This window comes from Tenrec ecaudatus, chromosome 1 (assembly GCF_050624435.1).
Source record: "Tenrec ecaudatus isolate mTenEca1 chromosome 1, mTenEca1.hap1, whole genome shotgun sequence".
Taxonomy (NCBI): Eukaryota; Metazoa; Chordata; class Mammalia; order Afrosoricida; family Tenrecidae; genus Tenrec; species Tenrec ecaudatus.
Genome location: NC_134530.1, coordinates 141,603,531 through 141,626,789, shown reverse-complemented (window position 1 = coordinate 141,626,789; position 23,259 = coordinate 141,603,531). Strand labels below are relative to the sequence as shown.

General features: G+C 44.0%; 1 protein-coding gene across 1 annotated transcript in view; it reads right to left on the bottom strand.

Annotated features, from left to right (window-relative positions):
* NTNG1 (netrin G1) overlaps positions 1-23,259 on the bottom strand; it is a 407,388-nt gene that overhangs the window by 99,946 nt on the left and 284,183 nt on the right. The window contains exon 3 of the mRNA XM_075540266.1: positions 15,836-16,008. Coding sequence (XP_075396381.1) covers positions 15,836-16,008 — 173 coding nt within the window. The remainder of the gene's footprint in view (positions 1-15,835; positions 16,009-23,259) is intronic.

Here is a 23,259-nt window from a genome sequence, read left to right as displayed (position 1 = left end):
CTATGAATGGAATTACGGCCTAGAAATTAATTGTAACAGCTCATTGCAGGAAAAATGGGTTTTATCTGGATTTGGTAAGGGATGAATCAATGGATATTATCCCATCTTTCAACAGTAACTGTGCTCATGAACCATCAAAATAAAATGTCACATTGTGCCCAAGAAAAGTATATAGGCACCTTGTGAATAGTTGTGTGTTTGTGTGTGTGTTTAACATTAACTGTGATGTAACAATGATTACATCAAGCCAAGTTTTATCTTTAGAACTAAGCTCAAAGGTAATTTCATCCTGCCCTTCTGCATTTTACCAATGTGAATTAGCCACTGTCTCTCTGTGGTCACCCAGCAATTTGTACAGACTCTCCAGCTTTCTTTTCTAACTGTCTCTGTGTTTTCCTGAGCATTCCGAGTGAGCAAGCAGGTTTCCAGGGCAATGAGTGACACAGAAGAGCAGCCCTGGGTAGTGAAAATAGTTAATACACTAAGCTTCTAACCTAATGGTGGAAAGTTTGAGTGCATCCAGAGGCCTCTTGGGAGAAAGAGTGTCAATGGATTCCAAAATAGCAGCCATTGAAAACCCCATGGAATATAACCCTCCTCTGACCCCCGTAGCTGAGTTGGAATCACCTCAAAGACAAATGGTAGGTGTGTAGTTCAACTTCAAGGTGTAGAGCTTGTTTCCATCATAAAGAAACTACCACATCATGTCCCTTGAAAATGTATTTCTCAGATTTTAGGATTATTAGATATTTTTGTTCCCTCTGGGAATCTAGTCCATTTTCTGCATTTGAATAGCAAGAATGATACTATGTTCTGACTCCTCCCTCACCGTTCCTGGGGAAAACCTGGATTCCCAACGGTGGCAACTCTGTCCCCTAATAAGGGCGGATCCTATTTTCTTTGTTTCTCTCTTTCTCAATTCTTTTTTCTTACTTCCTGGGTAGGCTCTTCTTTGTATATTTCCTTTTACTAAACTGCTCAGGGACAAATAAAGTTTGTAGAAGCCGGAAGGTTCTCCTTAAGAAAATTAGCACAAAAGTAACACACAAAATTAGATATGAAAGTTAATTTCTTTAATGCAGAAGAAGTCCCATAAATACCACTTCTAAACAATGCCAAGGCTATTTGGGAAATGAAAAGAGGATGAAAGGCAGGGGGTGGGGTGGGGGAGAGGAGCAAAGGAAGGAAGACACCAGGCTCTCTAATTTTGAAAGAGTGTTAAAAATGTGAGAGCTGGGGACTTACTAAATCATTGTCTTTAGCTCTTTTGGGGTACAGAGGAAGAAACTGAAGGAACAAAGAGAAGTAATCCCTTACTTCAACCCCAGAGCCTAGAAAACTCACCCCTTGTTTACTGAGAGGTTGCCCAACTTACCCTGAGGAAACAAAGCAAAGGCTCACGTGCACTGCACCCAGCAATTTGGCAATATGCGGAAAGTGGTTTGAAGAGGGATGCCGGGATAGAAAAGCCCCTCAAAAGACTCCGGGCTCCATCACATGCAACAAGAATGAAAAGGTCTTTGACGTGTCGATATCTTCAGTTACTCTCCTTTCAGCTAAATTCCTCCGACCTCAATCACATTCGTTTTAACATTTGTTCCAAAGGAATTCTGTGACAGTTAGGTGGATGAGAAAGTAGAAGAATTACATAATGTATTATTTCTTTTTTCCTTCTTCCTCATTTTTTTTCTACTTTACTAACTTTTCCACTAAATAAATGGTTAGAGCTGAGCTTCAGAAAGTCTACATGATGGAGATATCAAAAACAAACATCCCAATCTTCAGAAATAGATTAATGTCCAACTACAAGCTATAACTCATTTGAGAATCAAGAGAAGGCTTAGCAGCATTCCACTAAGAGAGAAGCATGAGCGATAAGACTTCAACATGCAGGCAACTGGGAAAAGGACCCTGTTGTGACAGATAGCTTGAAAAAGGCTCTGGCGGTCCTGTGGTTTAGGTAATGGGCTAATATCGTCAAGGTTGGTTGTTCAAACCCATTATCCACTCCAAGGGAGAAAGATGAGGCTATCTACTCTTGTAAATACGTACAGTCTCTGGAACCCTATATGGGTGCACTATAAGTCAAAGAATAGCCATACGACCAGGAAATATAAATAATACAACTATTATTTCAATTTATACACAAAACGCTAAAGATACTAAAGGAGAAAATGAAGTTTCCACCAACATCCTCAGTCTGAAATTGATCAAACATGCAATCATAATACATTGATAATTATTGATGATTGGAATGCCAAAGTTGGAAACAAAGAGGAAGGAACGTTAATTGGAAAATGTGGCATCGGCAATAGAAATGAAGCTAGAGATTGCATAATAGAATTTTGCAAGACCAATGACATGTTCATAGCAAATACTTTTTCTCCGTTAGCAACACAAAAGGTGACTATACACATGAAATACTCAGGATAGAATATACAGATATTAAATTGACTACCTCTGTGGGAAGAGATGATAGAAAAGCTCAATATTAGCATCTAATCAAGGGTAATGTAACTAAGAGGAATTACTGAAACCCAAATGAAGACTGAGCATGATGGTGGGACAAGAGGAAAGTCAAAGGCAATAGAGGAAAGAGCTAGGATGCAAAGGGCATTTATAGAGGTCTAAATAAAGGCATGTACCTATGCAAATATATTTATATATGAGGATGGGGAGATAGATTTATGTGCATATATTTGTAGGTTTAGTATTAAGGTAGCAGAAGGACCTTGGGCCTCCACTCAAGTATTCCCTCAATGCAAGAATATTTCTTCTATTAACTTAGCATTCTATGATGCTCACCTTCCCGATATGACTGCTGAAGACAGGGTGGGTGAATGGGCAGGTGTGGTGGTGGTTGGGGGGGGGGGCGGCTTGTGGTGCCTGGCTATCAGGGGATGTGGCATCTGGGGTCTTGAGGGCTTAAGGGTAGGTGGGTGGCCATCTGGCTCAGAGGCAACAAGGCCCTACATGGAGGAAGTGCGCCAGCCTATGTGATCACAAGGTGATGAATGGATCAGTTATCAGGCATCAAAGAACAAAAAAAAACCATATCATTGGGTGCACACCTCCATGATTTGATTGCTGAGGACAAATGGGTGCATAAGCAAATGTGGCGAGGAAAGCTGATGGTGCCCGGCTATCAAAAGATATAGCGTCTGGGGTCTTAAAGCCTTGAAAGTAAACTGGCGACCATCTAGCTCAGAAACAACAAAGCCCACATGGAAGAAGCACACCAACAGCTGCGATCACGAGGTCTTGAAGGGATCAGGTATCAGGCTTCATCGGAACAAAAAATCTTACCATAGTGAATGAGGAGGGGGAGTGCGGAGTGGAGACCCAAAGCCCATTTGTAGGCCACTGGACCTCTCCTTACAGAAGTGTCTCGGGGAGGAGACAAGCCAGTCAGGGTGCGATGTAGCAACGAAGAAACATACAACTTTCCTCTAGTTCCTAAATGCTTCCTCCTCCCCCACTATCATGATCCCAATTCTACTTTAGAAATATGCCTCGACCGGAGGATGTACACTGGTACAGATAGGAACTGGAGGCATAGGGAATCCAGGGCAGATGATCCCTTCAGGATCAGTGGTGTGAGTGGTGATACTGGGAGGGTAGAAAAAGGGTGGATTGGAAAGGGGGAAGCGATTACAAGGATCTACATTTGAATACTCTGGTTTCTCTTCAGATAGTATAAATCTTGCCCCTTTTACAAGGATCTACATTTGACCTCCTCCCTTTGGGATGGGCAACAGAAAAGTGGGTGAAGGGAGATGACGGGCAGGGCAAGATATGACAAAATAATAATTTATAAATGATCAAGGGTTCATGAGGGAGAAGAAAGTGGGGAGGGAGGGAAAATGAGGAGCTGATGCCACGGGTTTAGGTGGAGAGCACATGTTTTGAGAATGATGAGGGAAAATATTGTACAAATGTGCTTTACACAATTGATGTATGTATGGATTATGATAAGAGTTGTATGAGCCCTTAATAAAATTATTTAAAAATATTAGCACCTAAAACCAGGCCGGAGGTTGACTGCGAAACACACCACCAATTTCTCATATGGAAGTTTGAAGCTGAAAATTATGAGAACTAAATTAAGAACTAAATAAGCTAAAATAAGATCTTCAGCCTATCCCATCTGAATGTTGAGAACATCTCAAGAACAGATTTGATGCCTTAAACATTAATTACAGAAGACCTAGTGATGTGTGGGGTGATATCAAGAACATTATACATGAAGGATGCAAAAGGTCATTTAAAATACAGGAAAGAAAGATCAATGTGGATATCAGAAGACACTGAAACTTCTTCTAAATTGCCTTAGAATAGATAAGGCAAAAGGAAGAAATGGTGATCTCACAGATTTGAACAGAAAATTTTCAAAGGGCAATCTGAGAAGACAAAGTAAAATATGATAATGAAATGTGCAAAGACTGTAAGTTAGAAAACCAAAAAGGAAGGATAGGCTTAGTATATTTTAAATGGAATGAACTCAAGAAAACAGTCAAGCCTTGAATTGGAATATTGAAAGATCCTGTGGGGAAAATATTGAGTAATTCAGAAAGCATCAAAGAAGATAGAGAGAATGCACAGAATCACTGCACCAAAAACGCTGCTTGCCCAAAACAACAACAACAACAAAACCAACAGAATCACCACACCATTTTAAGAGGTAGCAAATGAGCAAAACCTGATTCCACTAGCAAGAGGTTAAGCTGTACTGAAGGCATTATCCAAAAAAAAAAAAAAGTTTTAAAGAAATGATGGAATACTGGTTGAAATATCTATTTGTCCATCACAGGGGTGTGAGTAGCTTAGCTATCATGCAGAGGCCAATGGAAAGCAAAGTGCTACAGAACCAGTTAGTTTAACATCTAACATCTCATCATTTGATCTCCCTTTGGGCACATTTTAAATTTATTCTAGTTTTTAATATGGCCTGCTTTCTTTTGATTGAGGTTTTTATCTGGTCTGTTTCATTAATGTTGCTGTTTGTTCTTATTCTATTTCTTTTTTGGGTATGATTTCCAGTAAGATGAATACCAGGATAAGTATATCTTTAGAGACCATGCTTAGACTAATGCCTTATTGGTGTAGGGGAGGGGAGGTTGGAAGGAAATTGGGAGCACAAGAAAGAAGAAAATGTTCCAGAATCGATTGTAGTGATGATTGTACAACTCTTTTAAATATGACCAAACTATTGAAGTGTATGGTATGTGACTTAAATGTTAATAAAACTATTTGAAATATTTCAACTAGAAGCACTCACTTGTCTATGCTAAGAAATCTAGACGACAGCCACCTGGCCAACTGACTGGAAGAGATCCATACTTCTCATTCCAAAGAAAGACGATCTAACAGAAGGTGGAAATTATTGACCAATAGCACTAATATCACCTGCAAGTAAAATGTTGCTGAAAATGATTCAGCACTGGCTTGCAGCAGTACATTGACAATGAGCTGCTGGAAATGTAAACGTCTCCTAGGAGAGGACATGCTAGGAAGGGTGCCATTGCTGAAGTCAGAGGCATCTTAGCTAAAAGCAGAGAAGACCAGAAAGATATTTCTTTGTGTCTTGTCAACTCTGCAAGGCACATTAAGAAGTAATAGAATTCCAGAATCTTTCATGGTACTCATGAAGGAACTGTGCATCGAACAAGAGGCAGTCATTTGAACAAAACACAGGGATACTGAGTGGGTTAATGTCAGGAAAAGAAGGCCTCAGAGTCGTATACTTTCACCATACTTCTCCAATCTGTAAACTGAGCAGAGAACAGGAGAAGCTGGAGGGCGTGAAGTGGAAGTTGGCATTGGGATTGGAGGAAGGCTTATTAACAATGTGTAGTAGGCAGACGACACAACTGTACTTGCTGAAAGGGAGGAGGGCTTCTTGAAACATCGCTAATAAAAACCAATGGTCTTCAACCTTCAGTATGGACTACAACTCAATGTAAAGAAAACAAAAATCCCCACAAAGGGACCCAGAGATAACATCACAATAAACAAAGAAGAGAGGGAAGCTGACAAGGATTTTCATCGTGCTTGGATCCACAAACAATGCTCCTGGAAGCAGCAGTCAAGAAATTAAAAACTGTAATGTGCTAGTTCAATTGGCTGCACAAAACCTTCTGAAAGTGTAAGGTTGTCATTTTGAGCACTATGTTGCACCTGACCCAAGCCAAGGACTTTCCAATGGTCACATATGCATGTGAAAGTTGGGCATTCTATAGGGAAGGCCAAAGAAGAAGCGATGCAGTTGAGCTATGGTGCTGGCAAAGACGATGGAAACTCCCACAGACTAGCAGAAGAATACATTCATTTGTTTTGAATGAAGCAAGGATGGAGAGACTCTGTCTCCTGTATTCTGGACAGACATGTCAGGAGAAACCAGTCCCTGGAACAGCACACTGTGGTCAGTAAATCGGAGGGGCAATGAAAAAGAATTGGCAAGGGGATTGACATAGAGGCTGCAAAAAATGGGGCCCAACATATGAACAATTGTGAGAAAGGTACAAGACTGGGCAGTGTTTCATTCTGTTGTGAATATGGGTGTCTATGAGTCAGACGTCACTCTGTGACACCTAGCAACAAGGTCAACCATGAGTTGGAAGTTTGGAATTGGCACAATGGCCGTGCGTTTGTTAGGGGTATTTCGGGTGTTAGTAGGCGACTAGAACTGGTCTTACAGGCAGAGAGGCTATTGCGAGTCCTCACTCCAAGATCGCTAGCTTAAGAAGAGCTAAACTAGAAGGTAAACCCTTCGTTAGGTGTCATAGACGCACTTCCAACTCACAGTGACCCTGTTTGACCGAGCAGGATTGTCTCCACAGGCTTTCCTAGGCTGTGATCCATAGGAAAACGGATTTCCAGGTATTTTCTTCCACTGGTGGGTTTGAACTGCTAACAGTTCGTCTATTTCCTAACCACTGTGCCGTCAGCGCTCCTCGGGGCAAACATTCTGCCGCTTCATGGGTATCTGGGAGGACGTCCTTCCAGCCCTGGCTCCGACTTCACTCAGTGACAGGCGGTACCCTGAGTTGTCTTCCATGAACTTGAAAGTGAGGGAAATAAGAGTCCCTTTACAAAATTATACAGTGAAATCATCCTATAAATGATCTAACCGGAGATAGTGAAAGTCATCCTACAGCAGTAGAAAGGCTCTGGGACCTGAGGGGACTGGACAGACTGGACAAAGGCGACCTTCACCTGACTTAGTCTATTAACATTTCTGAAGAATGGAAAAAGGGACCCATCACAAGTTAGCAGCTGAGAAAAAGGAGCAACCCCAGGGGGTGGGTAGCTGAAAGGGCACCTCCTCGCCCCCCACCCCCGCAGTGTCTCTGAAAGAGGGAGCTCTCCCCTGTGCACTCTCAGATCTGCAGTGTTCTGGGGTCTTAGAAAGGCCAACCCTACGGTAAGATGGAGGTGTCAGGTGTTTCAGCCGCAGGTTATTAATATTCCAGTCACTTACATTTTCTGATCTCATGCTCACCAAGCCACCTTGCCATTATTCTCTGGCTCTGCTAGCAGACTTAATTATAACAAAGAGAATATACACGTTGTAGAGGACTTGAATATTAGAAAACCCTGTAGCGGTCAATCCAGTTGAGAGGTGAGTACACCCATGTTGGGATATAATGTATGTTCCCAAAGAGCTGCTGTTCCCAGGGGAGATTGGGCTGTCGGTGAGGAGTATAGTCTGCATGTTAGATCTCAGTGAAATTGTATGACCAAAGCCAACTGTGTGCCTTCTGCATGCCAAGCCACATGTGAGCCCAAGGGTTCTAAAGAAGGAGGGAACGTGGACTGGTGACTGTACATGGCCGACTTCATCATGTGCTACTATATGCCTGGCACTGCATGAATTCATTTCCTCTCGGTGACAATGCGGAGAGGGCAGCGCTCAGCCTCAGGTCAACTTTACACATGCGTATAAGCTTGACAAAGAGGTTAGGAAAGTGATATTTGAACCCAGAAGTCTCGGTTCTAGAGCGGGGGCTTCTAACCGCCATGCTTAACTTTGTTAGTGTCTTAATTTTCTAGACGAGCCCTGGTGGTGTAGTGGTTATGAATTTGTCTGCTAACTGCACAGTCAGCAGTTCAAAACCCCCAGTCACTCTTCCAGAGAAAGACAAGGCTTTCTCCTGTCCTGAAGAATAACAGTCTTGGAAGCCCATAAAGGCAGTTCTCCTAAAAATACAAGTAATGATTTGGAATTGACTCAATGGCAGAATAGTTCAGAGTAATTTAACATAGCCCTCAATCTCTTATGTCCAATTCCAAAATAAAAATTAAAAACACAACTCTGAAAATGCAGTTCTTATCAAATGCATATGTGGTATAACGTAGTGTAATATGAAGTAATTTGGAGGCACGCTGAAGAGATCTGATAGGAAGTTATGAGTATTGTTGTTGTTGTTCGGTGCCACCAAGTAGGTGCTAACTCACACCCACCCTGTGCACACCAGAACCCAACATCACCTGGTCCTGTGCCGTTCTCACAGTTCTCCTACGTTTGAGCCCATTGGTGCAGCCAGTGCCAGTGTCTCCCGTTGTCCCCTGCCCCTCTACTTCAGCACGCATAATGCCCTTCTCCAAGCACTGGTCTCTCCTGGTAACACGTTCAAAGTGTGTGAGATGGCACGTCGCCAGCCTTACCTCAAAGGAGCATCTGGCTATGCTTTTGCGAAGACATTTCAGTTTGTTGCCTGTTGTCCAGGCCACTTTCAGTCTCCCAACACCAGAGCTCAAGTGCATCGCTTTCTCTCCACTTTTCCTTCTTCAATGCCCAGCTGCCCCGTGCATAGGAGGTGACAGAATAGCATGGGTCGAGTAAGGTGTTCCTTAGCCCTTAAAAGAACATCTTTGCTGTTCAACACTTGAGAGAGGTCCTGATTTATTCTTGCTTTATTTAGGCAGCAGATTCATTCTATGTGATGTGTCCTCTCACCCCATGACTGCTGCTTCTATGAACATTGACTGGGGAGCCAAGAAACTTCCATCTTTTCACCATTTATTACGATGTTCCCCTTTGGTTCAGTTGTGGGGAGTTTTGCTTTCTTTACATTGAGCTGTACTCTACAATGGAGGCTGCAATCCTTAATCTTCATTAGCAAGTGCTTTAAGCTTTCTTCATTTTCACCAATCAAGGTTACAGCATCAGCGTATCACCAACATTAGCCTTCCTCCAACACTGAGGCTCCATTCTTCTTCATGTTATCCAGCCTCTCCGATTATTTGCTCCTCATACAGATGGGTGAGAGGATCCACACCTTTCTGAAATTTACATCATGCAGTATGCCTTGTTCTGTTCCCACAACTGCCTCTTGATCCATAATACACAGGTGACTCATGAGCATAATGAAGTGTGCTGGCACTCCTATTCTTTACAGGGCTATGCATTGTTTGCTGTGATCCACACAGCCAAACATACATTTGTACAGTCATTAAAACACAAGTAAAGATGCTTCTGATAATTCTTGCTTTCACTCAAGGTCCAACGGACATCAGGAATGGTATTCCTTGTGCCACCTCCTCTTGTGAATCTGCCCGGAACCTCTGGCAGCTCCCTGTCAATCTGCTGCTGCTTCCATTGTGGGAAGATCTTTGGCAAAATTTTACTTGCTTGTAATATCAATGATATTCGTCTATAATTTGAGCATTTGGTTGGGTCACCTTTCTTTGGAATGGGTACAGATCAAATCTTACGAAGAGGGTACTCGAGAAAACCTCACTGTCACTGGGTCCATGCTGACTCACAGCGACCCCCTGTGGGTTTTCGAGACGATAACTGTTTACAGCAGTAGAAAGCCCAGTGTTTCTCCTACTGTTTGTTATAGAAACATTCAGATGCTTGATAAAATTGTGCTAATATTTTACTGACAACGTTATTGTAATATAGGTACATTATGGTGCCTTTAATAACAAATGCTAATTTTAAGTCCCATGTGGCTCCCAGGGTTCTAGCTGAGTGACGGCAGACTTGAAGCTGCACTGGAGTAAGTGGGTTTTCTTTGCTGGGTCTAAGAGTGTGGTGCATGTAAACGAGGCCCGGGAGAATGGTCTTCTCTTGCTGTGCTGACAGAACCAGGGTTATGTGTCTCAAGGGCAATGGTTTAAAGGGCATCAGAACCTGGCAATAGTCAAGTCACCTACATGGTGAATGTCACTTGGGGAATGAAAACTTATAAAAACCTGCTGTCAACTTGCCAAGTCGAGAAGGCTGGATGGGCTTTAGGCACCAGTGAGATTTTTCCTACTTGAATCTCTTCAGCGATCTCAGCTGGTCTCTTCCTGCAGGAGACTGAAGCCCGCTGTGCTGACTCTGCTGAGCTGTGAAGCCAGCCTATTGCAGTAGACCAAAGAGCGTCCAGAGGAGGCCAAAGTAGCCACCTGCTGGTTTTCAGTTGTCAGCTTTACTTTGTAACTGAACAAATACTTAATCCCCCAGATACATAGAAAGACCCAGACCGCTCTTCTTGCACTGCTACCATTTTGCTCTTGTAGTCAGAGAAATCTGAGTTTAAATCCTGCTCGGCCATGCATATTCACTGTGGGGTGTTACTGTTGGGGCGACTTATCTAACCTTTTGTGTGTGTGTTTCCTTACCTGTAAAACGAGGGTGATGACAGCACCCACCTCATGGCGATGCTGTGTGGATTTATGCAACAAACATGGGAAGGTTTCAGAAAGGATAAGTTGATAGAAAGCACCACACGGCGACGCTGTTGTTGTCAGGTGCCACGGACCGACTCCTAGTGACTGGGCACCAGAAGAGAACCCGGCCGGATCTCGCACCACTCACACTGCCATTCCTCGGGGCGAGCCCCTTGCTGCAGCCAAGTCACTTTATTATCATCATATCATTATCGTGCCTATTCTCATGGTGAGAGATCGTTAAGTTATAGCATAAACATATAAACCTATGCTCATGAATCTAGGGAGGGAGGAACAGTGGATTTTGCCCGAGGAGGAGGCTGCCATGAGAATCAGCATTGAGGAACTGTCTTGAAAAGTTGGCGGAATTACAAGAGTGACGATAAAGATGATTTGGGGGAAAGGTATTGCCTTCAGTAAGTAGCACCTTAACTTTGGGATTTTTACTTGAGATCATTTAAGATCATTAGAACAATTAAGGCCAGGATATCTGATGATGACTCACCAATGATGCTAATAAGTAAACCCACAGAAATACATGGACACACTGGGAAAAGGCAGGGGTGGAAGCACAGGCATTTGAAGAACGGGGAGACGAGGAGTCTTTGAAGGTGGAAAAACAACAAGACGCGATCTAGAAAGAGAACTGAGAGAGAATAGTTTTAGAGAAGACTGACATGCTCAAAGGAGGGTCAAAAAGGAGCCCACATCCCCCCAAACACATAGAAGATGTTGAAATAAACATGCTGAACTTTAAGCTGAGAAGCAATATGAGGCGATGTGTAATCGGTGGATTGAAACACATTTAGGTTTGACTTCCCTCTCCATCCTACCAGCTCTGCGAACCTTAGGCAAGTGACTTTTCCTTTGGAATCATTAATGTCATAGTTGTAAGGTGAAAATAATCATACTTCCAGCCTTATCAGACCATTATTGTGATTTCAGAATGATGTATGAAAGCACTTACACAATTATCTGGTTTACTCATACACACACGCATGCACATACCTGGAAAGATATAAATTGTCATTGCAAATGTAATGCCAGGGACAATAAAATAATAGAGCAATCCTCAAATTACTTGCCTTCTAGATACGTTCTAGATAATGTGTGAAAAATTCAAATTCGACTTCTAAATAAACAATATTGGTGTAAGACCGATCTAGTTCCTTTTGTTTGAAGGCTATTGGTCCCTGGGGTCAGAGAAAAGTGAAAGGCTGGTAAGGCTAACCTAGCTGGGTCTCTGGTCCGTCTCCATGACATCTCCATTGCTTACGTTAGGAGAAATTATTTCGATCAACCTGATGCCTAAAGACTCTTCTATAGGAAGCAATTAAGTGTTTCCCCAAACAAAATACATTTGGTAAAGTAGTTCCTTTACTACAGAGCTTCTCAAACATCTTTGATTAGGTAATGTGAGTCCTGAAGAGCTGGTAGAGCATCTAGAATTTTCCAAATTTACTTGGCTATGGAATTCTTCTAAGGGTCACAAGATACAGCTTGGAAAATAGAGGTGTGGATGATGTTACATTTTCTTGCCTGAAGTTATCAAGTGTGATTGTGACATTCTTGTCATCTATCTGTAGAAATACACCATGTGTTAATTAGTCCAATGGGATCAGAGATTAAAGCAGTGTCACGTATGAGACGTTCCTAAGCTGGGCGAGAAGAATCAGGAGAGACCTGATTAAACAGAAGTTGGACAGAGTTGCTGTCTATTTGGAAGACAAGAATGACATTTTAAAAATATCCAAAACAGAACTCAATCAAAATTAGAATGAAGATCAATAGGAAGAAGGGAAAAGACATAGAAAAAAGTCGGGTTTGTAGAAAACCAAGGAGAAGATTTCTGAGACACAGACAGTTTTGGATGACCCAGAATATCCAATAGATCCTGAATAAAAAAGTACCACGAATAAAAATATCACCACCAAAGATATTACTTCTGCCTTGCCAAGTTTATTATACGGAAAAGCATAAGGAAACGGGATAGCTCCACTTTAGAGCATTGGGGGTCCTTCCCATTTTCTCCCACCTTGCATGCTCCATCCCAAGGTGGCTTTGGAATTGCTTTAGAATGTAGGGCGTAATTGCTGTTATGATTCACAGGAAGGCCCCTGTTTAGGGTAATTCCGGGTGTCCTTGAAGGAGGGTCATGCAATGTCCTGGTTTAATGAAGGTCTCCTACTACTCTTATTGGAACAAGTGGGGACTATGGGTAGAAACTGACCTCCCTGTTTAAAAACGGTGCTTCCTGCTGGAAAGAATGCTAAACATCGAGCGTATTTAGGACAGGTGGCATTTCCAGGCTACCGAGGCCTTGGTGTTGGGTGGCCAGGGGTTGCCTTTATTTCTTAAATGTTAGTACTAGATTATGGTATATTCTAAGTGTTCCTATAACGTAGCCCTACAGCACTCAGAAGAGTACTATGAGAGGGCATGTAAGTGACAAAAAAAAACCAATATGAAATAAGAATCATTTGAAGGTTATGAAGTTCTGTCCTTGGTTTGAAAAGCCACATAAAGATCTCTGGGCCTTCCAGGGGGTGGCAAGTAAGTAGGAGATGTGAAAAAACTGTTATATTAAGACAATAATTGATGATGCCAAACTTGGAGAAGAGAAAATGGGATCAATATAGTTGTTTCACTACTTAAAAAAGAAAAAAGAATCCGGAGATACTCAATAATGGTATTAAAATAATTTTTATACCAATTCAAAGTGTCTGACAATGGATTCTAAATTGCCTTTTGAAAAACAAACAAATGCCGTAAAAGTAGAATTATTTTTAAACATGTGTTCTGTGGCAGGTGTTATGATAGATACTTTACATGCATTAGCTTATTCAAGCCTCTCAAAACTATGAGTATGCTCATGATAGAGATGGGAAACTGGTCTGTGGAAACATCTCGTCCTCTTCAAGTTCCCAGAGCTAGGACCTGGGGTTGGATCCTGCCGCCTCTGTGCCAAGGGGCTGCTCTTCTCCCTTCTACCCCTGCGGGCTGCAAAGCAAGTCAGAAGTGCCAGAGGCCAATCTACAGGAGCTCTTGTCTAATGTAAGTTGAAACCACAATAGACAATTTTCTCAAATGTGTCTTTTAAGTTCTGCCACACTGAGGACTGAAACATGGGATCGAACCCTCTTGGCCCTTACATCCACTGGTCACCTTCCTATTTTAAGGAACATGGAAAATGTAGAGATGATCAGCAAATCTGATGGAATGGATGGGCAACTGGGCCTAGTGCCTCCAAAGAAATTTGGAAGGAGGTGCAGTCTATTGGTCAGGGAGAGGCTTGAGGCTCTCCAATACGCAAAGGGTTTTGGTGTATGAGCCCACCCAGAAAGAGCTAACGAGTCCTCATTTCAGTGGGCAAGCTTCCCAATGAAAGTGACCGCGCGTAATGACTTTGGGGAGCCCAGAGCAGGGTCATCGCGGGATTTTAGCTGCTGCCTTTGGCAGCAAGACCCCGGCCTGCACTCTGGGGGTCTTGGCCAGGTGGGCCTCCCTCAAAATGGGCCCAAAGGTTCCTCGGTGTTTATGGCTCTGCTCTCTCCCAGGCTGCCTTCCTGCAGGAGCAGTCAATGCTGGGCCATTTTCACTTTTGGAAGACTTTGAATCCAACAAATATGATGATAAGGATTCATAGGCAATTGTCCATTAGTTACTCCAACAAATAACTACCGATGATTCTTTCTGAATTCCTGAATCTCTGACTCTCAGTCATTGAGGAAAGATACCCAAGGAGTCTCTGTTAGCACCCTCGCCTTAAGGAAAGCATACAGCTGCTCACAGAGCTTAAATGTACTGATTTTAGGGATGAAGCAGTCCGTTTTCACTGTAACAGAACACCCTTACAAAGGGACTTTTAAAAAAATGACTTGTAACTTGTTAGAGGATTCTTTGCTGCCTCATTGAAATGTTGTCATAATTTCATGCCCCTATACCTTCTGGCTTATTACTCACTTCATTAGTCTTTCTTACATTAAGCTTGATAAGGCCCCGGGACCAGTGAGGGTCCTGTTTAGGGCTGCGAGCCTCCGCTGCGGCTTTCAAGAGGCCAGCGGGCCTTCTCACGGAGCTGCCGCCTCGGCCAGCGCTTACGTCGCCTGCCACTCACTGCCCTGCAACCTCTGCGTCTTCTCACCGCTCGGTCCTTTCTCAACTTGGCCCTGTCTTTGAAGAGGGCAACTTTGGGCTTTTGCAGCTGTGTAATCAGACCATTTGGGGAGCTGCACAATTTGTTCTGAACGTCACCATTTCCCCCTTGAACATGTCCAGGACATGCTTTCCTGTGGATGGGTGGGCATCTGGGTGGGCAAGCAGGCACATGGTAATGGAGCACCACGGTAATATCTGTCCTGTCCCCACCACCACACAAACACTCCTTACTGCGAGAGCCGCTCCTGACTGGATCCCCAGCAGGCCTGGCCTCAGTGTTTCCTGTTTGGGAAAACACTGCCTGTCTCAGCAGGCAAAGTGACAGAGGTTCCAGCCAATGCTGGAGAGGGAAGTAAATATCTTCCACACAAAGCCTCTCTCGGATTGTCTGATATGAGAATAGGATTAAGTATTCTGCATTGTTAATAGTGAAAACTAAGTTTGGGCTGGGAGTTTTGAAGGACTTTGTCATTTTAATAGGAACGTAATTCCAGAGAAGCAAAAAGCAAAAAAATGATTAGGGCAGGGACTGTACAGATGTGCTTTATACAATTGATGTATGTATATGTATGAACTGTGATAAGAATTGTATGAGCCCCTAATAAATTGTTAAAATTAAAAAAAAAAGATTAAAAAACAAAAAAAGAAAAAGAAAATGATTAGGGCAAAGAATGTACAGATGTGTTTTATACAATTGATGTATGTATATGTATGGATTGTGATAAGAGTTATATGAGCCCCTAATAAAATGTTTTTTAATAAAAAAAAAAAGCAATTCCTGTCCCATCCACTTAGAACAAGTAGTTTCTGGGATCACAATGCATTCTCATATTCTAACACTAGAGAGTGAACTATAGGTTTGTGAGAGGTGCAATGGGGACGAGCGCTTTGACCGCATGGTCAAGAGGACAGAGAGCGAGTAAGAAGAATCAGCCCACACTTGTCCGTGAACCTGAAAGGCTCTCTGCAGTTATTGTGCAAACAACACAGTGGATGGAGCGAAGTTACTCACAGGTATTTGCAGTGCCTTTGGGAATGGGGAGGTAGGAGCCTGGACTCCAAGGCCGGCCCTGATAATTCTTCTTGCACTTCCCACAGTCTGGGCCTGTAGTGTTGTGCTCACATTCACATGTCAACTTGCTGTTGTCATACACACACACAGTGGCATGGAGATTACACTTGCACCTATGCAGAGAAGAGACAAAGAGTTCATGGTAAATCAAGTTGGACAGGTAACTGCAGAACTTACAGCCATAGCTTCTGGGGGTCCAGGTTCTCACACCAAGCAGGGCTTTATTGCCCGAGGGAGGCTCTAGGTCAGCAGTTCTCAACCTGTGGGTCGCGACCCCTTTGGGGGTTGAATGACCCTTTCACAGGGATCATCTGGTTCATAACAGTATCAAAAGGACAGTTATGAAGTAGCAACAAAAATAATATTATGGTGTGGGGGGTTCGCCGCAACCTGAGGAACTGTATTAAAGGGTCGCGGCATTAAGAAGGTTGAGAACCACTGCTCTAGGCAAATAGGGATTCCCAGGCCCAGCCCTCCCAGGTGTCAGTAAGCACCACAGGGGCATTCTGATGCTGCCCAACCTCACAGCACACTTTGAGGAATCAACACCAGATGGTGCAGTGGGGACTTGGAGCTTCCTAAACCAGAAACTGTGCCCAGAATCAGAGCTATTTTTCTAGCAGGTATCCCGAAGATCCCTGTCCCTTAGTGACAGCAGCAGGGAAGGCTGGAGATTCAAGTCCACACAGAAGTGTCTTGGATGGAAGGCCTGGCGACTTCTGAGAACTCAGTTACTGAAAATCGCATGTAGCATGGCTACACTGTGACACAAACGGGCCACCAGGAATTAGGTTCAACTTGACAGCAACTGGTTAGGGAAACTGCCAAACCTATGACAATGTCTTCCGGCCCTAAAGAAGACTATTATCTTTAAAAAACAACAAAACAGCTGAAGAAACAGTTCTTATTTGTTCCAAAGAAAGATGACCGATTTGTTTTTCAGACTTAATGTCTTAGGCCCAAGAGGCATAATCGCGGTGCTGTCACTGCGGGCTTCAGAAGCAGGGTTTGCCGTGAAAGCCTCCACCATGCTCAGACTTCCCATTGTGGAAAGGGAAGGAGTCCCAAAGCTCTCTCAGAAATGGCTCCCTCACGCCAACGACAAAAGATGCTCAGACTCCTAGAAATGGAAAACCTCTGGGTGGCAGGGTTTGAGGTCATTCACAGAGATCTGGCCTTCGGTGCCTGTGATACAGGCTGCGATATGAGGGCAACCATGGACGATGTAATTTCCACAAAAAGTACTCCAAATCTTTGACTATAAAATTGCAACTTGGTGTTTTGTCAAGGCAGCAGGCTATAAATTGTACCACACCAGGCGCAGGCTGCAACCTCTGCGAAGTGAACCCAAGTGGGCAGAAGGACCAGGAATGGAGGTTAAAATAACATGTGGGCAAAGATGTGCCCACACCAGGTGCCTGGGCGGCCAAGCCAGGGGACAAACTATCTAGATCTCTCGGAGTCAGAGTCTGCTGCTGTTACTTTCCCCTGGCTTTTTAACTGGAAAAGGACTATCCAAAACTAGGACAACATTATAACAAGCCCAGTTTCACAGAGACAAAGAAATATTGTGGATGTGACATTTGCCCCCTCTTTCCCGTGTGGCTAAGGGTTCTGGAAAAATAACCAGGTACTTTTCCAGACCTAGGAAAATGAGATTCTTCTAACAAGTGATGCTGGTATCTACGTCTCTTTCTCCTTTGTACCTCGGTGATCAGTTGGGAGCCATGACCCATAAGTAGGACAAAGAAGTAAAAGAATGTCTAGGATGATTATTGGGAACAACACGGCTTCTTTGATCTACAAGGTCAGCCCCTAAAGAAATGGCCAAGCACACCAAGCTCCCTGTGCTGAGCCCCAGCTTACGCGCTTCCTTTGAAAGTCTCCTGCCACGTGTAATACTTCTAGCTACACACCACCCTCTGCATAGTTAAGAACTGCATTCAGTTGAGTGGCTATTATTTAAACAACACCCATTCAGCTTGGACACATAAGCAATACCATTTAGAGTTATCATTTTTACTGTTTTTGGAACTGAGTGCCTACTAAGAGGAAAAGAATAATTCCATTAAGCTCTAGAGACTATTAAATTTGAGATGGCAACATCCTATATATGCAGACTTACTTATGTTAAGTAACTTATTCAAGGATCTAGCTCCTGCCACCATTAACACCTTTCTTGGTGGGTCTGTTTTATGTAAGCAGGATGGAGACCTAAGTGACAGAAGCATCTACTCACACTGATTTAGCACATTTGTGTTAAAAATTCCAGATGTGTGAAGACCAGGAAGGCAAATGGTAATTGCAAATTGGATTGTATATCTTATAACTGTTAGTACTTTTATATTTGGAGTCAGTCTGTGAGTTACGGGCAATTTCCATCCTAAAGACATTATCTTAGCTGCGAAAATATTCTCTGCATAACAAAAGGTGTCAAAGAGAGAGCAGATAAATGTTTAGACCTGCTTTCTTCAGATCTCTTTGAATTAATTGTTCACCCTTACTCATTTAACAATTGTATTTATCCGGCTTTTAAAAAATGATTTATAGCCCTTTCCCAAATCCGTCCTGACCATTGCAGACATTAAAATCCTTACTCATCTGATTTCTTTAACTGCTTCCTGTGTGTTTGGTCTGAAGGATTGTGACTTAAAACTATTTGTATTATTGAAAGTTTTCATTCCTTGCACAAGTCTCTTCCACCCTCTGCATGTTCAGGTCCTCCCCAGATACCTCCTGAGCCCCTCCTCTCCCTGTGGGGGTACCCTCTGCTTCCAGCTTCCCTTTCTCGCCACAAGCTCACTCGCTCCTTCCAATCCCATTCTAAGACCACTCATGACCTTCTTTGGGGGCAGGGGTGGAATCTAAAGAATGCAGTTGCCAGCTTTACCTCTCTTCTTCTTGAAATTCTCTCTCCTCTTTGATTATCAAGCTTCCATCCAGACCCTCCATTTCCACCTATTCTTGTCATGTGCTGTCCCCGAGTTCTGGCCCAGCCTAGTCAGTCCACTCTCCAGGGTATCTCTGTTGCAAGATGGGCACGATGAAGGCCCGTAAAAAACAGACATCCTTGTCAGATTACAGACACCAGGTGGATTCCCCAAATTCGAAGTTTTATTTTTCCATGCGTGGGAAAGGAGGAGGGGTATCCTTCCTCCAAATGCCTGTCTCCCCATCTCTCTGTCCTCACAGGACTTACATACAGGCTGACTGAAACCATCCTTTTTCAGGCAGACACAAATCTTGGAATGACAGGCACAAACTGGGATGCCCAAGGTCTGCTTGAATGAAGATCATATGTGCGGAATTTGTGCTCCTATAGACTCGAAATGGGGAGGAGACAGACCAGGTATGTAGGCTCTGGCTCTCAAGGAGGACAGGAAGGAAGTCTGGGGAAATTCAGAATACTCCTCTGGGAATGGGGCCTCGGACTTAGCTAGTATCCTTGAGAATTCGTGTCGGAACATGCTCACAATATACTCCGGGAGACAAATTCGAGGGCCTCAGCTTAGGGTCGCAGCTAATGGAGATAACTGGTTAGGTGATCTTGACAAACAATATGGTTTCCTCAACTGAGAGTCTTCTAGATGATGCTATATTTCTATCTTAGAATAACACAGGGGTAGACTCTTCATCCTCTTCCAAGTAGTTTCTGCCCTTCCCTCTATGATCCTCACCTACCTTTGAAAGACTTTTTAAAGCAACCTGGCACCACATTTTTTCCTCCCAAAGAAAAATGAACATACACAAATGAACTTAAAATTTTAAAAATATTTCATGGGTTTCAGAATCTCTGGAGACCCTATACACGTGCCCCAAGGGAGCCCCTTCTTTAAATTAACCAGGTGAAGAACCTCAGACCAGTATGCGACTCAATATGTTATTAAGTTCTAGGTCAATGTCTCTATCACAGCTCTCTCTGCTGGGCTTTTGGTTTATTCATCCAACTGCTTCCCAGACAAGTCCAGCGGATGTAGACCTGCCCCTACGACTGTGGAACTCAACACATCTCAAATCAAACCCTTTGACTTCCGTTACTCCTCCCTTGTCTATTCAATTTTAGTAGATCACATCACTTTCCACCCAGAATTCAAGCATGGCTCTCCCTCTTCCCTCACAGCATCATTCACTAAGTCCCTCAACAAGTCCTAGGATCCTAATTCCTCTCATCTTCATCCACATCTTTGACTTGATTTATAAAACAGCTTTTAAATGGCATTCACATCTCTGGATATATTCGCCTTCAATCAACCCCAGCAAAATACTCACAGAAATCTTGTATAGAAATATAATTTGGGTCATCCCTGATTTGAAATCACCCCAAATGAATCATGACCCTCAGGATAGGGTCCAAGTTCTATAACATGGCTTATAAACTTGTTTGCCACCTACCTCAATTCCTCTTCAGCTTCATCTGCACCACTCTCTACTTTATACGTAGTTCTTTAAACCCTGTCTTTCAGGAAATCTTACAAACTTTACCTTTTGCCTGGATCTTCCTACATTCCTCTGTTTACCTTTCATCTGGGTAAGTCTTACATTCAGGTCGAAGTCTTATTTCAACATCTCCATGCCTAGCTCTTTGATGGCATTAAAAAAACACCTGCTGAGCAACTGTCTGAAGCTTTCCCAGACGCACTCGATGTCTGGCCCATGTGCACCAGGCAAGGCCAGGCCCATATTAAAGCTTTTGCTATCTTCGCTATAGATCTCAGCTGTATTTTGATTGCGCATTCTTCTGCCATCCTCACTAGAGCGTAAGCTCCAGGGTGGCAGGAATCACATCTGTTTTATTTCTTGCAGCATCCCCAGCCCCAGCAAGGTGCTTTGTGTCGAATATTTGATAAACAAATGAACTCCCTGCAAGCAGGAACCTGATGCGCATGCTCTGCTACATGGTTTGGCACAGGACAAGGCTAGTAACCAGGAATTAAACAGGATTGTGTTAAATCAAAGCACTGTAGGGGAGCAGCGATTAAAGCATTGGACACCGAACCAAAGGTTAATGGTTCGAACTCAGCAGCTACTTTGGTAGAGAAAGCTCAGGCAGTTTGCTTCTAGAAGATGTTCAGCCTTGGAAACACTCCTAATCTGTCCAGTCGGTCACTAGTCAGCTGGATGACAACGGGCTTGCTTGGCTTTTGGTTTTGTATTTCATCAAAGGAGGGAGCCCAGTGGCGCAGTGGTTACAGAACTCAGCGGCACTCTACAAGGTCAGCAGTTTGAACCAGGCCCCCTGTAGGAGAAAGACATCCTGTTCTACCTCCGCATAGACTGACAGCCTTGGTGACCCCACAGTGCTGTCCTGTTTCTTACTTCGAGGGTCACTATGAGTCAAGATTGGCTCAATGGCTGTGATTCGATTTGGTCTGGAATTAGCCTGAGGTGTGATGGAAGCTGCCCCATATTCTCTGCCCTCATTAAGTGGCTTTCAAAACCAACCTTGGGTTGGGCACATAAAATGCTGCAACATCGGTGATGCCTTGCAACCCATTCTTTACCGCCACTCCAAAGGAGCTGCCAGGTGCCTAGCCTCTACCACAGGGCTACCTGGAAACAAGACCTGGGAGCTCGAGGGGAAGAGCGTGTTTCAGGGAGGACGGAGAGCTAAGCATAAGTACTTCTGGACTGGGCCTTTCCAATCTTCAATTCCGCATGCGGGCAAGGCCACCCCGTTTCAGCGGGAGTGCATGGGCACTGGCTAAATCTATCATTCTTCCAGCAGCAATTCTGCCGGCCTGGCTCAACTTTGACGTTGGCTGTGCTGGCCTGAGTGTGCAGACTGGATTCTCAGGTCCCACAGTGGTGGATGCTACAATCTTTTATTTAGAGCTCTCGCCAGAGTTGTTTTTCCTCCAACTGAAAAGGGGGAAATTATATTTCATAATGCTGGGAGATTGCTCTCAATTCTTTGTGTGGTGACCTCTACCCCAGTGATGGGCGGAGGGCACATTTCCATGACATTCCATTATCCCTTTGCGCGGCCATCCAGGTCCCACATCGGCTGTCACATGAGGGGGGAGGAGCGGTCCAAGCGAGCCCCGAGAGGCTGGGCTGGCAGACAAATGTCTGATGCTCCGTAACGCTCAGCCTTTTCACAGGTCCTGCTGACCTGCCAGACTCCACATCAAGACACCGCGGAGAGAACGGACTGACATGCTTGTTCCTTGAAGACCCACTTGTATGTGACACACAGCAGACGCTATCAAAGAAGGACATCGCGAAGGCAGCCTTGTGTGTGTGTGTGCGCGTGTGTGTGCGTGCGCGCCCTATTCTGCGATGCAAACCTCGTGCACAACAGTGTGTTCTTGCTTTCAACCAGGACTGTGCTTCCTGTGGCTTAGTGACCAGCTGTCATGCATCAATTTAATCTTGCTTGTAAGGAGGCTCCAGCATTTAGATCCGTGCCACCTGCCAGGAGGTATGAAATCGTTCCCCTCCCCCTCAGCAGTCTGTTAGGTTTTCTTTATAACTTAATCCATCTATTCTGAGAAGTGTGTTATTCACCAGAATTTCCTGTGACTTCGAGGTCTGTAAGGTCTATGGCTGAAGTTTCAAACAGAGGTGCCGAGATAAGGGAGCGAGACCCTTGCCCGGGATACAGGTAAATAGAATGGGGAGCCAGGTTCACGGCTTAATAAGGCAGAGGTTTAGATACTTCTGCACCTGAGGAGGATTCACTGTGAAAATAATAAATCCTGAGCCTCTGGGCCCTTCTAAGACCCAGCGAAGGACTCTAGCAATATGTTCACGTGATCACATGCTTTTGCATCCTCTGTACAGACCAGCTATTATAATCTTAAAAATGTTTTATGATGAACTGGGTGAAGGTTTACAGAGCGAATATGGTTCCCATTCAATCATCCGCCCTCATTGTTTCTTCTTTTTGCAATCTCCATCCTCTGACACAACTCACCTCACTTTTAGCCTGAGCTTGCCGTGTCCAACCTTCCTCCTTTCCGAAGCCGGGCAGCCTTCGGCACTTCGGGTTTAGCCAAACGCGGACCTTCTGATCTCGACTGCCCGACTGCCTATTGGATGGGCACCTCCCTAGTGCTACGATTCACGGTGTTCCCCCTGATTAATATGGGATTTTATTTATGGGAGAAAAAATACTCAGGTTTGAGTAGCTTCCCCCTCATGGGAGTGCGCTGTGGGTGGGCCCAAAGGCTCCGGAGGGCTGTAAGGGCAAGCAGACAGCAGCATGTCTTCCAGGAGCCCCTGGTAGCAGTAAATCTTCGAGTTAGGAGTCCGGGCTCCCAAAGCTGTGAATTTGGGGCTCTCAACAACCTGGCTCAACCCTTTGTTGCACCTCCTCCTGCTTTGGATTTGCAGCAGATTAGGGATGATTTTAAAAATGTGTT